Source organism: Theobroma cacao, chromosome 5 (assembly GCF_000208745.1).
Source record: "Theobroma cacao cultivar B97-61/B2 chromosome 5, Criollo_cocoa_genome_V2, whole genome shotgun sequence".
Classification (NCBI taxonomy): Eukaryota; Viridiplantae; Streptophyta; class Magnoliopsida; order Malvales; family Malvaceae; genus Theobroma; species Theobroma cacao.
Window position 1 is genome coordinate 1,172,279 of NC_030854.1, and position 16,016 is coordinate 1,188,294.

Here is a 16,016-nt window from a genome sequence, read left to right on the forward strand (position 1 = left end):
TGATTCAGGCAGAAATTATAGAAAACCAAAGCTTATGATCATGAACATAATCATATGACAAAAATTATTGCAAGACAGCTATTTTTTCCGAGAATGTGATTGTAGGAAATGTTTTTTTTATTTAATATTTTAAATTTAATTAATATTATGTTTCGTATTTCAAAAGAAAGTAGAATGATAATCGGCTCGTCACCCGATACGGTATTGTAAGAATGGTTTTTCATTATTAAAAATAAAAAATTAAAAAATTTTAAAAAGGTGTGAAAAAGTAGAAATTTTTTTTTATCAATGTGGATAAAAATATTTTAGATTTAATGTGATTGTGTGACGTAATTAAAATTGAATTTACATTAAAACTTTATTTGATTCATATTTTTATTATTTTAATTTATTAATCGTTTTAAAAAAAATTAAAAATAAATCATCCAAGATTGCGAAAGTTACAGCACACTGACGTTTCGGTTGAGACTCAGACAGCAACAGATTTCCCGCCAATCTAAACCGTAGTCGCCGGTCAACTCTAGGGTAAACTTTGTTTAAGCATTGTCCGAATTGGATCAAAGATGAAAGTACAAAACTGCCCTCGCTTTTGTTTTCAGGAAAAGAAAAATTCAATCATTAAATTGAAAAAGAAAAATGTGAAACTAAATATTTATTTTATTTATTTTTACTTTGTACTTGTCAACAGTAAAAAATTTAAAAAAATGTCTAGTTTAATAGTAATTTAAGGGGAGGACTAATCCGTCAAGAGAAGAAAACTTCGAGGATAAAACCGTCAAAACGAGAAGGATTCCCAAATTGAAGTTGTCTGCCTTGGTTCTTCACGTAACACACACTCCTTGCCGTTAAGTCAGGTACTGGAGAGACTGTCATCACACTGACACTGATGGAAACGGAAATGGAAGCCGTTGAAAATGGGAACGACGCGACCGTTACCGAGAGCAACGTCCCAGTGGCCATAGACGGCGGCGAAGCAGCTGAAGGAGGAGGCGATGGGGGAAGCCGTGGCGATTCGGCGATCGGAGGGCGAAAGCGGAAGGAGCGAGTGAAGGGGCCGTGGTCGCCTGAGGAAGATGTGATACTGAGTGAACTGGTGAGCAAGTTCGGGGCGAGGAATTGGAGCTTGATTGCCCGAGGAATCGCCGGTCGTTCTGGCAAGTCGTGTCGGCTTCGTTGGTGTAATCAGCTTGACCCTGCCGTTAAGCGCAAGCCGTTTACTGGTACAAAGTCTACACCTTTGTTAAAATTTTGATTGATCTGTCAATGTGGTTATCTATCTTTTCTTTTTTCTTTTTTGGTTTAATTTTTGGGAGTTGCTTGGATTATCTTTGCATGTTAGATTTATGTAATAATTTGAAGTTTACAGTACCATGTTTGTTCAAATTTCAGTTTTTGTCTTGTTCTAATTGTGCTGTGCTTTGAGTGAACAAGGATATGGATTCCCCAGAAGTTCAACACGACAACAATGCTGAACTCTTCTTTTTTTTTTTTTGAGGGGGGGGGGGGGGGTGAATTTTAGGGACATGCGTGAGAGAAACAGAGATAGTAGTGTAGAAAGTGAAAATCAAGTAGCCAGCTTTTGCTGTTGATTCACCTGTTCCTTGAAGAAATTGAACAGGAGTCGAGTGGTTAAGAAATGGGAGTAATTTTGACAAGCATTAGAGAAACTGGTTGTGATTAGGGAAGTGTCATTGCTTATAATGTTATAGGAAAGTAACAAGAAGGGGAAACTTTTTCTTCATATCATATGGTTGGCATTTGAGCAGAAATAATACTGTATCATCTTTAACTCTAAGCATATTGTGCTCGTATCCATATACTTAAAGTTCAGGGCAGAGTAGCCAGTATTGGCTTGTAACTTTCACTTCATCAGCGTTTTTGGCTGACGTACACATAATTATGCGTTTGTACAGTTGGTCAGTGCATTTAGGCTTACTTACAAGAATGGAAAATGTGCATTAAGTGATGTATTTGGTGCTTTCTGATAAAACTGAGCTAATAACCATGTTGGCTGCAGATGAGGAGGATCAGATGATAATTTCGGCACATGCAGTACATGGGAACAAATGGGCAGTGATCGCAAGGCTTCTACCTGGAAGAACAGACAATGCTATTAAAAATCACTGGAATTCGACATTGCGGCGTCGGTGCATGGAGCTTGGTAGAATAAAATCAGAATCTGAACATATGGCGGAAGATGCTAGCTTGGACAAGACCAAGGCATCATCTGAAGAAACTCTGTCTTGTGCTGAGGACAGTTCATTCAGATCTATGGAAGGAAAAGATGTAAGCTCTTTGGAAAAGTTAGATACTCAATTAAAGGGCAAATCACTGACAGGGATTCAATCTAGTCATGAATCAATTGAACCACCTACTCTTTTCCGTCCTGTAGCACGTGTGAGTGCTTTTAATGTTTATAATCATGTGGATAGACCAGAATTTGTTTTGCCGTGTTCAAGGCCTGTTCTAATGCAAGGACCTCTAATTCAAACATCAAAGCCAGATGTTGGGATCTGCAAATTGCATGAAGGAGTTTACAAGGAAGGTATAGTGCCTCTACAATGTGGTCATGGCTGTTGTGGGACTCAGAATGTTAGAAATGGAAACAGTAACTCTTTGCTGGGGCCAGAATTTGTGGAATTCTCAGAACCCCCATCTTTTCCAAATTATGAATTGGCTGCAATAGCCTCTGATATAAGTAACCTTGCTTGGCTGAAAAGTGGATTAGAAAATAACAGTGTCAGACCAATGGATGATGCAGCTGGTGGTACAACTTCTCATAGATCTCAAGTGTGCACGGGACATTTTGAAAAGACCAGAATGAGTGATCATTTCCATATTGAAGAGAGAAACAAGAAGTTGATGGGCAGAATGACCAACCTGCTGTCAACATAGAATCGGAGGCAATGGTACTTCCAGGTTGAGACATCGCCTTGACCTTGGTATGTATTAATGTCTAGCGGTGGTCAGAAAAATGATCAAGAGTGGTAGTCGAGGCTTTACAATAGCTCTGAATTAGCTTGGGGTTGATGCAGGAATGAGATCCTGGTTTCTTCTGTGTTTGAAGTAAACGCCATATGGTACTGAACTACAAGAAAGGCTTGATTGTTTCATGGTCATTGCAATGCTTGATCTATATGCTTAAATGGTCAGTGGTTGACAAATTTGATACTGGGGAGCTTGTTTACATTTTCATTTTACAAAAACCAAAATAACCTGTTAACATCCCTGTACCAGCTTGAATTGATGACAAAGTTTGGAAGCATTGATTTACATTCTGATTACTACTCTTCATCTTTTTTGTTGTGTATGTATTTGTTCTCGTTTGTATTGAAGTTTTCACTAACTTTGTTGGGCTTAAGAATGTCTTCCCCAGTATCCAAATTGACTGATTTGAGGGATGATTTTAACAATACAGAGCACTAGCATTTGCCTGTAAGGGAGAAATATCTTGTTACACTCATGATTGGCTGAATAGCTAGTGGGAAAGGTATGGCCTATGGTAGAACGTAGACTAGTAGCGACAGTTAAAGAGAACATGGGATAAGAAGTTGCTACCTGGATGAATTGCTCTTGTAAGTGTGGGGAAGTCTTGTGAGGGAGTAGTGGAGTTTCCAGTTGAGGTATGGCTTCCACTACTCGTGGGTCTTGATTTTGTTGCTGTTGGTACCCCTGTAAGGAATGCTTCATTCCTGGTAATTTATGAAAGTTCATCTTTGCCTTTCAAAAAAAAAAAAAATTGCTCGTGTTTAGTGCTTGAATGGCATTGATGCCAAAGAGTAACGTGGATAAAAAGCGTAAAGTAGGTTTGGTGTATTTGATTCAGAAGTAGAATGGCAGCTTCGTTGATATTTAGTTCTATTAGATTCAGGCAGATAATCAGGGCTAATATCTTTCTTTTCTTTTGCTGGCAAATCAGAGTGAAAGCCTGAAAGCCGGTGATGGTGCTGATAGAAAGTGGAAGACATCTGGTCTCACAAATAATGAGTGCCCAAGGCTTGTGACAGAAACATGTTGGTGTATCCTTTTCAGGTTTCAGTGATCCTAAAAGCCTTTTCTCCCGAGGTTCTACAAAGAAAGAAAAACTGCTTTTACTCTTTTTCCTGGATACGAATCCTGAAAGAGACACATATCAGCCTGTGGTACCTACCCTACTCTGAACACCCATCAGTCCCATTTTCGTGCCAATTCTGTTGGTTTATGAATAGAAAGATTCAACTTTACACACCGCATAGGTCTTCCTTTTTTTCTTTTTAGTGTATTCTGTGTTGGCGTGTTTAACCAGATGACTTGAATGTTGTCTTTGGGTGTAGAGACCATAGAAATTTCACATAGAAAAGTACCAATCTAAAGCTATCATATTTGGTTAACAAACCCCAAGTAGGACCCTATAGGCTTGATTGGATTATGCACTGTGTTGAGTTTGAACCGAAACACAACAAGAAAACTTAAAAAAAGGAGATTAGAGAGGCAATCAACGCGTGATAATCATCCTTCTTTTGGGATGGCATTGTACATTTTAGTGCCAATTGATAACCCAAAACAAAGTAATGTTCATACTGGCAGACACACGTAAGATTTGCTCTCAACTTTTACAAGATGATCCAGCTTTAAAGATAAGAAAGAACTCTTCATCTATTAACTTTTTTATATAAAATAATTATTCCTATTTTATTTTATTTTCACAAAATATTCATTTTATATTTCTTTTATTTCATTTCGTATATCAAATGTATCCTTATTAAATTGAAGAGTTTTATTTTGATTAAAATTGAGCTCGTTAAACGTTTTAAAGATACGAAAAAACTCTGCATTAATTGTTGAGATTGATCCCAAGTTAAAGGTTTGTCTTCTTTCAACCGCTCATAAACTTTTCTTGAACAAAACTATTCTTATAATAATACGGTAATCATATTATATTGTAATAAAACTATACTAATTTAATTTATAATATGTATGTAATAATCATTTTGCTTTATTCTATTTTTACAAAATACCCATTTTATTCTGCAAACCATTAAAGAGTTTTAAAGATAAGAGAGAACTCTGCATTTGATCCCAAGTTAGAGGCTTGTCTTCCATCAACAGCTCAGAGAAACTTTTTTTGTTGAAAAGAAGAAAAAGATAAAAAGGGGAAAATCAGGGAAGATTCAACAAAAACGGGGCTTACCAGCCCCATCACCACAAGTTCACTTGCTCCTCCCTGTCTACTCCTTGATGGGAGATTGGGAATCTGAGGAAGTGGGATGGGTTCCACCTTTGCCATGTGAAAGCGATCCAAAACGGTTTTCCTTGGGGTTGTTGGTTGCAAACAATTTCCATGCTTATCTGTTTATAGTTCCTCGATGACAAGTGACAAAGTTCTTTTCAACCTCCTTAGCTTGATAATGGAGTTGCCAAACATATTTCCAAAGACATTACTCCATTGTTATGGAGTTGGAGTTAGCCTTAGCCCTCAAATTACAACTAATTCTTCCATACAAATTGAATTCGAATTCGATATTAATAAGTTAGGAGCCACGATTTATTTAACTATTTCGATCGATTATTAATTCATTCTTGGATTCTTCTTGAAGGGTTATGATTATTTTAACTAGTGGTAGAATTTAACAGCATTAATTGGAAGTATTAATGATACCCAAAGCAAAAAGAAAGGGAAAAGTAGTAGCGATGTGGTAGTGAGCTATTTGCCTTATGTGGCAAAGAAACATGTGGCCTTGGATCCATAGCATGCAGCGGTCCATTTACAACAGATTCTCAATCCTTTTATAAATAATTAATATTAATTAAATATATATATATATATATATATATCAGTATATATCATATGATATGTTAATTAATAATAACGTAATATATTTATATAATATAGTAACATGGTCACGGAATAACTTTATCTTTTTAATAAAACGAGTCATTTTGATATATGATAATTAATCAAAATAAAAATATAAATACTTAATTAAATATAAAATGAAAAATATATGATTAAAGTTGAATAATACTTATATTTTTTATAAATTTTATATATTTTTTCAGAAAAATAATTAAAGAGAAAGAAGAAAACAAAAACAAATAAAGATAAAGGCATGAATCTGAATATGGGTAAACGGCCCGTCTGTAGTCCTATCTTTATCATAATTTTGCTGTTGTCATTATATTAAAGAGTCGGCTTTATAGCCAACTCCTTGCTTTTGGAATTTTCTATCCTTTTTTTCTTTCTTTTTAATATTATAAATAAATAATTAATTACAAATTTCGTAGCTTTGGTCTTGTTCACGCAAACGTCAGTACGTCACTGGAGCTATGAGGTGGTCCACCTCCGGTCAAACCCGCTTCGTAGTCGCTCAGATGCTTCTTACTTTTATCACATGCTTCGCTTGCTTATCGCTTTCCATGCACATTACCCTAATCTACCCAGGGACGAATTTAATTTTGTTTTTTAAATTGTGACATAATTAAAATAACATTAATAATTAAAAAAATTAATAAATTCATTAATATTATTAACTATATAAAATTCTAATATAGAGAATAAAGATTTTTAATACTTCAATAGTGTATCGAACACCACTTGTTTGTATATCTGACCGACAATGAATCTACCCCTTGATACATCAATTCATCCTCACTGTTTCCCTTATCTTATGTGATCAAGTTAAGTCTAATCAGACGTTCAATAATGTTTCAACTTGATCAATTGGTTAATCAAGTAACTAAGATCAATAACGATTTGATCTTAAATAAATTAAACTTATTTAATTTGCATATAATATATTTAATAAATCGTATTGTATTGTGTTTGTATTTATTTATATAATTATTAATATTGTACTTAAACACGACATTTGTGACTTTATAATGATTATAACGTCACAACACAATTTTATGATGAGGCTGATTAAGAAATAATAGTAACTTAACAAGCTGAGGCTGCAATGCATTGAATAATGTCTTGCGGTTTCTATGATAACACGGGCGCTTAGCGTACCCCGATTAGTGTATCGGTTAACTGAAAGCTTTAAGCTTAAGTCAATAATTAAATGCTAAAAGATCTCTTTGTTTAATTAAAGACAAGCCAAACTCCGTTACGGCCACCTCCAATATTTCACTGCCAAAACTACCCTTAAAAACTTTTTCACCACTTCCCATTTTATTTAACATAAATTAAAAATACGAGTAAATATAAATATGATATAATTAAATAAATAAATCAAATTTTAAATACGGAAAAGAATGTGTTATATTTATATGTTTATTAAACAAATTAAATTAAATTTTATATGAGTGATATAATTATGACCTAATAAATTTATTTAATTACTATTAATTTGAATAATTTGTTTAAATGAGTATCATAAGTAGATTAAACAAAACATATATGAATTGATACAATAACATAATTACTTAAACAATTAAATATTTATGTGCAAGTTAAACGAGTTCAACCCATTAAAGATATATTATCGTACCTTAAACATATCGATTTAATTTAATATCGTGTTAACGAGTTTTGTCCATAATAAAATTAAAGGACTTAATTCCATCTGCTAAAAGCCGAGGATAAACTTGTCATCTTATTGAGTACAAAAGAGAGCAACGACAAAAAGAAAACTATTTTCCGACATCAATTTGTTAAACCTCAAAAATTCTGGTGTGCTGAAAGGATCGTGCTCTTCTAAGGAGTATGCGTACCTCAAATCTCAACCGTCGGATTATCTTAAAGAATCACACATCACAAAACTGATACCATCGGACGTACAGAATCTGCTTAAGACAAAGATCCCATAGTACCAACGCCCAGTCTTCCAGCAACTTTGTTTTTCTGTCTTTCTTTTAATTTATATATGTGAAAGAAAAGAAAAGAAATCTCCTCTCAGTTCTCTGTGCACTCACTGCACGTTTCTGTTCTTCTTTGCAGTGCGTGCTCAACACTTCTTGCAGAGCATCAGTCCTATGTCTTTAAACTCCTCTCCTTGTTCTTCTTCTGCTCTTTCCTATGCATTTCTTCTTGTTGAGTACGAAGTCACGACTCTCTTTACTCTTATCTTGTTTTCACCTTTTGATTCTCTGGGTCACTCTTGTTTTGGGTTGTTCCGAATTTTTTAAGTTTTCTTTGTTACTGAATCATTAATGGAGGTAAAGGGTCACCTAATCCAATAATAGTGTCTTTAAATTCTCACATTTTGTCCAAGCTTTGTTCAAACCCACCTCAAAGCTTGAAACTTTGAGCCTGTTGAGTATTTGATCCTCCAAACCTTGAAAGTTTTAAGCCTGTTTAATTACAAAGCCTTAACTCCAAGTTTCAGCTTACTTTCAAAATGTCATCTTTAGAGATGTCCCAAATCGATTTAGAGCAAGGCACTCACCGCCGGAACGGGAGTGACGTCAGCGCCGGGGAGGCTAGCGTCTGCTTCTCCGACGCTGACGAGGGTTCTTGCTACTCTCAGTTTTATTCCACTACAGGTGGTTCTTACGATGAGTACAGCTTCGCTTGCGCTTCTGATGGACAGATTGGCGACGTGTCGGATTCCAGGAGGGTGTCTTCAGTCTCGGATTGTTCGGTGGAGGTGGAGATTCAGAGGGGAGTTCCTGAAATCAAGGTGCATTTGGCGAAAGTCGAGAAAGATTGTAGAATTTGCCACTTGGGTTTGGAAAGTAACAGCCATGAATCTGGTGTTCCTATTGAATTGGGTTGTTCTTGTAAGGATGATCTTGCTGCTGCTCATAAACAGTGTGCCGAGGCATGGTTTAAGATCAGAGGAAATAAGTAAGTAAAAGAATTCTTGCCATTTCCCCCCCTCCTTTTCTGCATACTTTTGGCTTTTGGGTAAAATTATAGATGTCTAGTTGATGTAGTCATAATTGTAACTTTTGTATGTATTGTTCTTATGATGATTGCTTAGACTTGGGATTACTCTTTCTTGTTAGTGTTTTACAGTTTACTATTTGTTAGACTTGAGGGAGTGATTGTACTAACAACCCACAAAAGGCAATAAAAAGTTAAAAAGTTGATTATTTGGGGTGTTAGTTTTGCTATCCTTGGTTAAATTAAGTTATGAGACGAAAAGATGCATGTGAAAAGGAGCAATTTGCTTAATGGCAAAGAAAGTGGGAAGGATATTACGTGTATAAAGGGTGTTGATAGAAATTAAAGTAAAGCTAAAGGCTAAAGCATTAAAAACTCCTCATGCTATGTCTAACTACGCAAACAATTCTTTGCTGTTATGTGCTTTTTTTGAGGTTTAGGAATCTCTCTTTCTTTTCCTCTGGTTCTCTGTCCTTGTAGGAAAGTGGGGATTTGACCTTTATTGATGTATTTCTCTGGTCTTGGTTGAAGATCATTGCTTGCTGGTCCACCACTTTGGAGTTTTTTAATTTGTAGTTACAGATTCCAGATTTCTTACTTGACATGATTAGAGATTATTGATAATTTTAGATGCCAAACCGTTGGCACAAGAAGTTCCCTGATTCTAAATGTGATTCTAAACTTTCAGCAGATTTTGCATTTGGCATGTTCCGCACTCCATGCATATTTAGATTGGGTTCCATGTTTTGGTGAAAGGATTGTTGATACGATAAATACCATAACCACGGTGGACCTATTGGCGTTTGCTAGCTATTGTGCCATCTAACATTCCAGTTCAGTAGTTGATTGGCCCCCATCATTAACCTGGATATTGTATTGATCAGATTAGGATGTGAAACTGTCTAACAATTAATATGATCATGCTTCAAATACTACACATTTTACTGATCTTATTTCTGACTTGAAAGCCAAACAGAAGGTCCACATTAATTAAATTTACTAGTTTTGATGATGAATTCACATGGAATCCATCTTAGATACCGTTCTCATTAAGCTCATATGCTACCAAGTGTTTTCTGATGTCATCACCTACAAAGAGAGACTCACATTTGGAATTGGCAAAAAATATGCCAGCTAGATGCAAGCTGTGATATCTGAGTTAATGTGCGAGTTTTGAAACTATGCATAAGTTTTGTTATCATTACAGATGAGCACGATTCGTAATGTAAAACTGAACATAATGATAATTTATTTGATAAATAGGTTCTTTTATTCATGTGTAATTTATTGAAGGTTAGAAGTGGTAGCTTTGCCTTTTCACTGAAATGCAGGGTGTAATGATTGTATGTTGTATCATTAAATCTAGAATGCTGCATGGTCCATTACTCATTGAACACCATTAAACAATATCCTTACCTCCAATGGTCTTTAGCCTCTCATTTTGAGTTTCATCACTACTGAAAATTTTTTCTTTTGTGATTTGTCATACCTCTCCCAATACTCACTCAAGTCTGCTTAATTGTTTTAGGACCTGTGAGATTTGTCATTCTATTGCACGCAATGTTGTTGGTGTGACTGAGATTGAGTCGACAGAGCAATCAAATGAAGCCAACAGTTCCACGACAACAGCTGCAGTCTCAGGAGCAGCACCACATTCAGACTCTCGAAGCTTCTGGCATGGCCATCGCTTCCTCAACTTTCTCCTTGCATGCATGGTATTTGCATTTTTCATATCATGGCTCTTTCACTTCAATGTGCCATCATCATAAAATCCTGTAGCACAGTTCTTGAACAAAATTGAAAGAATGAAAATAAAGAAACCGAATTACTGTAAAGGAGCCTGGAGAATTTGTTGCTGTGATGATGAGTAATTGGATAGTCTAGGGTCTTGTGATGGTCCATAGGTATTTTACACACGCCGGCTTCTTCTCCATACATGTAGAGAAAGTTTGTTCTATCTAATATATGCACATTCATCATAATTATCAAAACTGTGTCTTGCTTTTGTATTCATAAAGTAGGGAATCACTATATCTGGCTTTAGAAGAGTTTTCGATGGTTGGTCTGTATAATCGTTTCCATGCATTTTGTGCATGTGAAATTTCTCCTCAGATTGCGATTTCAAGAAAATACCTTGTAAAGTATTTATTTGGTGGGAAAGTCTAACAAAATTTTCCTTTTGATAAGTGAGATGCTATCAAGAATAGCATGTAGAAAATTTTCTTTTCAATTCTGGCTGGTGTTTTTCACTTGGCAGAAGGCATTGCTACTTGCAATTGCCATTGCCATCAAAAGTACTGAAGCAGCTGTCATTTAGAACCTAACCTAACCATCTTGAAATGCAGGTGCATTAGCTGGTTGTCACAGCTAGTAGCACACTACCATGTTAGGTCCTGTCCATCCGGACAACTTTGGTCCTTGCAAAGATTGTCATCTTTGGGGGAAACTGAATCAAACTTGCAAAGAAATACCTAAACAAAAGTCTATCATTTTCTGGCAAATTCAGGGAGAGTGAGAAGGTCTAGAGCCGTGATTACTCGGTAAATGGTTTACATTCTTGTTTTCGGGCACCCACATTAATACTTGAAACAACTTTTGTTTTGTATTAGTAGTTGCCTAATCAAAGATATAGGCAATCTTCTGTTCAAAGGGTGAAATTCATTCTTCTATATGATGCTCAAAGTCTCAAGACAGACCCGGGTAAGAGATTGAACAACCATGAAATAATCAAAACCAACAATAAATATTGAAGAATTCTGCAAAGCAGCGAAAGCCCAGAATCATAAATACAAGAGCCCAAAGAAAACTAGGGGAGAGAGAAGAAAAAAAATAAAACAATTGGAAAAAACCTATACAAATTTTATCAGTTTTTGCTTCTTTTGGCTTCCAAGCTGGTGCTATCTTTGAGCGTTTCTTGGCCGTCACTCTCCATCCCTAGGCTAAACAGGCAAGCGGCTTGTAGATACAAAGCTGTGGGCCACTCTGGGGACACCACCTGTGCCTGCATAGCATCCCCAAGGGCCTCTTGTGGCCTATCATTCATCAAGTAAGACAAGCAGCGTCTGGCATAGACGGTTGGTGACACCATGGTCCCGACATCAATGAACTACATAAGACAGACAAGATCTTGAGTCTTTCCTGTATGGCATATTAATGCACAAGGGTCGAATTGACAATGGTAGTATGTTAATGAGTAAGTGAGTTCATGGCCTACTAGCAATAAATTTTCAGAAGAACATTAGGTGGTGCACATGTGGCAAACCAGATAAGCTTAGTCCTGTATATATATAAAAAGAAACCCAGATTTTCTTCCTTGCCATGCTTTTGTAACGTGATGTCTTCTGCAACAATCACAAGAGGTATAGATTTTGCACATGGGAAACTCACCTGTGTGTAGCAATCAACTGCACTTGCAAAATCCTTAGCCCGAAAAGCAGTATCTCCATGTTTCTTTGAATTCAAGGTTTCCTGCATTTGGCTGGTCCACATTTGAAAAGAAAGCTGAAAAAGGACAGAAAAAAAAAAAACAAAATGAATTAGACAGATATTACATGATTGCTGAAGTAACTTTAACTAGGCAGATGGGAAATGATCCTTTGCTCTTTAAGCCACAAAATAATTGGCCATTTTGCAGTCAATTGGTTATGACTCATGGACTAATTCTGTAATTCCATAGCATATTTTTTTCATTTGTTATCTTGTCCTCCTCCCACAACATGAGTTTGTGGCAGGTTGAGGAGAGCTATCCCTTCCCCGGCCAGTTCAAGATAAAGAAAGTCATATCAACAGTAGTTTGCTTGCCGCTAATGTTTGTTTATATGCTGAAAATGAGATACAGAACATATTTTCACACCTCATGAAAATAGAACATTAAGGATGGAGTAGCGAACCTCATTAGCGATCCCCTCATCGTCTTTGTATCCCATCTTCTCCAATATTTCATGTATAGCAGTCAGATCCAACCTCAGGCAAGCCTCCCCAAAAGGTGTCAATGACAATGGCTGTTTTGGAGAAGCAGTTCCTTGTGGAATACCCATCAAAACATATGATGGTACCTAGCAAAACTCCATTTAATGAGAAAATTCAATGGTGTTTTACAAAAGACAATCCAAAATAATGAAGGACGGGGAGAAGAAATGTACATAGGTACAAAGTACAATTATGTCATTGAAATGAATAAATGCTGTATGAGGAAGAGTTCAAAAGTTCAGAAGATACCAAAATACAAAAACAACAGCTAGAGAGATATGAACTTGCAGTAGTCAATTCAATAAGCAAAGTTTATGTACCTCTGCTTCCTTCTGGAGTGACAGGAGAGATGTGACAAGGGACTTTGCATTCGGCCTCTCACGAGCTTCATACTGCAAACAGCGAGAGGCTAATCGCACTAACTCTGTTCCATCATCATTAGAGAAATGGCCCTCCAAAGCAGAATCCATCAACATGAGAAAATTCTTGCTTCGAATCAGGTCAAGTGCCTACAAACAGGGCATACCGACACTTAAATTACCATGGACTATTTTAACTCAGATACACTGAAGTCAACAGCATCCAAACGTTGGCATCACATTTTCATTTTAAAAACTAGGAAATCTTTTTGAAATTTAGAACTTCAACATCTCATGAAGTTACTGCAGCAGGCAGTTATTACAGCACCATTCACATAGGAAAATGTTAACTTCTTAAGAATCCAAATCAAGCAAATACTAATTTTCTAACCAATCAATCACATTACATATTGGTACGTCCAGATTCGCAATATGAATGGAACACTAATTATCAAGCTTTGTTTTGCAAAGAAACAAGAATTATTATGAGACAAAGAGAACTTACATGGCTGGGAGGAATATGTTTGCCACTCATGAGATCTAGCATCAAGGTCCCAAAGCTATATACAACACTTTCTGGAGTCACTCTACCTGCCAAAGAAGCACATCCAGACTTTGAGTTGAGATTCCAAAGTAATGCATTTCTTAACATGCAGATGAAATGAACCGTTTGAACACTTAACCCGTTCTCAGGTATTCTGGAGGTGTGAAAGCTAAGTTGGTGCTATAACTCTTGCCATCTCTGCTATTCTTCATGAGGCCAAAGCAAGACAACCTGGGATTACCATCCTGTCAACAAAAGACCCAATTCAGAATCGAAAGCCGAGATGGTTAAAATGGGTGGTTTGACAAGCAAAATCTTCATTAAGTTTACATTATCAAACAAAATCCTGTACGCATTGAGATCATGGTACAAAGCTCTTCCTTTACTGCTACAATACTCTAAAGCTTGCGCCAGGTACAATGCCACCCTCAACCTCATAGCCCATTTCATCGGCTGATTTTCCCCTGACAATTCAGCCCAGTAACTTTCTTTTACTTTTAACTGCAACCTTCATTTTCACACTGGGAAAAAACAAAAACGTACTAACTTACAGTGAAAAAGATGCTTTGCCAGCGTTTCATTGGGCATAAACTCGGCCACCAACAGCCTCTCCTCGCCTTCATAACAACAACCAATCAGATTCGCCAACCGCTCACTCCTTAAACTCCCAACAGCTCTGGCTTCCTCCTAAAACACATTTTGATCATTTAATCTTTACTTGGTTTAATAATTAAAAAATTACAAAACTAAAGGAATGGAATTGAAAACGGACGAGGAATTGGCGGGAATCAGGCCAGGCGAACTTGTTAAACCGTTTAACGGCGACCCAACGGTCATTGTCGAGCTTCCCTTTGAACACAACGTTAGGAGCTTTTTCACCGTGTTCCGACACTATGTTATCGGAAGAGAACCCACACGTGGCAGCTTTCAATTGCTCCAAGCTGAACTCACTGAAACTCGGCCATGTGTTCTTCTCACCTTTGCCTCCATTCTCTGCATGAAAATTACAATCTTTTCTCGACTAAAAAAAATTTTGTAAGAAGAGAAAGACAAACAGAGGAACAGAAGACGAAAGGGTACCGAGGTCGGAGGATTCGAGGACGGAAGCTTTAAGGTGAGACTGAAACCAGCAAATAGAGAATTTAGAACAACGAGCTCCCATTTTTCAAGTCAAACGATCAAACGACGGAGAATCAACGACAAGTGAAATGATCAGACGCTGTGCATTGCTGCTACAATCCCGAACTCTGATCGTCTTGAATCCAAAGTTCTTTCTTTTCTCTCTCTCTGTGTTGGTTCAGCTTTAGTAGTACTTCCTTTCCCACTCTTTAGTATAAAAATCCGAAATTTTTATTGCTTAAAACTTGTTGAAATTTACTCAATTATCCAACCAATTCCAAAAAAGCGCCTTTTTTGTTTATGGGTTTCAGCCTTTTTTCCACAATCTCATCATTTCCTTCCCTCTTTGAGCCTCTTTTCAATTCTCTGGATGGTTTTTTTGGGAAAAATATGCTATGGGTTTGAGGGCTTTTTGGCCCTTTTAGAGGTATCAATACCGCGTTGGCGACGAAGTGGAGGAAGTGGAATCGAATCAAGGGGTGGTATTAGGTTTGGTCTAGTCAAAAATCATGCAAAACCAATGACGTGGAAAGCAGATTTCACGATTGTGTGTCAGTTCTGGTCTTAGATTTGGCGAAGTTGCATTAAGAATTTCTTTTATTATTTTTAAGTAACTCACTCTCACTTGTGTTATGTCCTCATCAGATTATAATCCGATTCTGCTGAACTAGATTCCTTGACAGGGACCAATCTGCCATTTCTTTTGGCGCAAGAACATGCAATTTGGGTTCAAAAGTTCACACTTGGTTTGTTGAAAAATGGGATAATTTAAGTGGAAGTGAGGGAAATGAATATGTAATTCTGCAATTTGGGTTCTTTAAGTATCACGTTTTGCATGACAAATTCACCGTGAAACAAGAATCGTGTTTTCTGACTATGAGCATTCAGCATGATCATCTCGAAACAGATCGGTACTCATCTTGTCGTTAGAAAAAGAGAAAACAGAGCATAAAACCCTTTTTAGGAAGATGTCTCGTTGAGGAATGAGGGCATGGGATGGGAATGGTAGCAGGTTGTAGGGAATTAGTGGGAAAACCATGTGATCATTGACAATGAAGCAAGTTGTCATTTGGGTTTTGACTCTATCAACCTTTTCTTTCTATTTTATTTTGCAATAAACAGGATGGAATTCCAATTATGTCAATCCAAGATACCTTAATCAATGGAAGAAAAGGCAGATGGCTTTTCTCAAAAGTGAATAAGCAAAGGCCTTTCC

At 36.7% G+C, this 16,016-nt stretch overlaps 3 protein-coding genes across 3 annotated transcripts; 2 read left to right on the top strand and 1 right to left on the bottom strand.

Moving 5' to 3' along the window:
• On the top strand, positions 795-3,805 carry LOC18597631 (myb-related protein B). Its single transcript, XM_007026773.2, has 2 exons — positions 795-1,220; positions 2,018-3,805. The coding sequence occupies exons 1-2, from the start codon at positions 887-889 to the stop codon at positions 2,893-2,895; spliced, it is 1,212 nt and encodes a 403-aa protein (XP_007026835.2). The 5' UTR covers positions 795-886; the 3' UTR covers positions 2,896-3,805.
• Positions 7,856-10,920, top strand: LOC18597633. Its single transcript, XM_007026775.2, has 2 exons — positions 7,856-8,770; positions 10,338-10,920. Exons 1-2 carry the CDS (start codon positions 8,322-8,324, stop codon positions 10,576-10,578), a joined length of 690 nt encoding a protein of 229 aa, XP_007026837.2. The 5' UTR covers positions 7,856-8,321; the 3' UTR covers positions 10,579-10,920.
• On the bottom strand, positions 11,448-15,275 carry LOC18597634 (probable serine/threonine-protein kinase At5g41260). The gene is made up of 10 exons (XM_007026776.2): positions 14,762-15,275; positions 14,454-14,674; positions 14,233-14,368; positions 14,012-14,145; positions 13,821-13,926; positions 13,643-13,728; positions 13,099-13,287; positions 12,700-12,864; positions 12,197-12,310; positions 11,448-11,915 (listed from the first exon to the last, which is right to left on the bottom strand). Exons 1-10 carry the CDS (start codon positions 14,841-14,843, stop codon positions 11,673-11,675), a joined length of 1,476 nt encoding a protein of 491 aa, XP_007026838.2. The 5' UTR covers positions 14,844-15,275; the 3' UTR covers positions 11,448-11,672.

Bases quoted from the DNA above. Each gene is read 5' to 3' on its own strand.
- LOC18597631 (XM_007026773.2), top strand. From the start codon at position 887: ATGGAAACGGAAATGGAAGCCGTTGAAAATGGGAACGACGCGACCGTT. The intron at 1,221-2,017 runs GTACAAAGTCTA...TGTTGGCTGCAG, and splicing joins TAAGCGCAAGCCGTTTACTG to ATGAGGAGGATCAGATGATA.
- LOC18597633 (XM_007026775.2), top strand. From the start codon at position 8,322: ATGTCATCTTTAGAGATGTCCCAAATCGATTTAGAGCAAGGCACTCAC. The intron at 8,771-10,337 runs GTAAGTAAAAGA...TAATTGTTTTAG, and splicing joins TTTAAGATCAGAGGAAATAA to GACCTGTGAGATTTGTCATT.
- LOC18597634 (XM_007026776.2), bottom strand. From the start codon at position 14,843: ATGGGAGCTCGTTGTTCTAAATTCTCTATTTGCTGGTTTCAGTCTCAC. The intron at 13,927-14,011 runs GTAAACTTAATG...TTTTGTTGACAG, and splicing joins ACAGGATTTTGTTTGATAAT to GATGGTAATCCCAGGTTGTC. The intron at 13,288-13,642 runs GTAAGTTCTCTT...CCCTGTTTGTAG, and splicing joins AACATATTCCTCCCAGCCAT to GCACTTGACCTGATTCGAAG.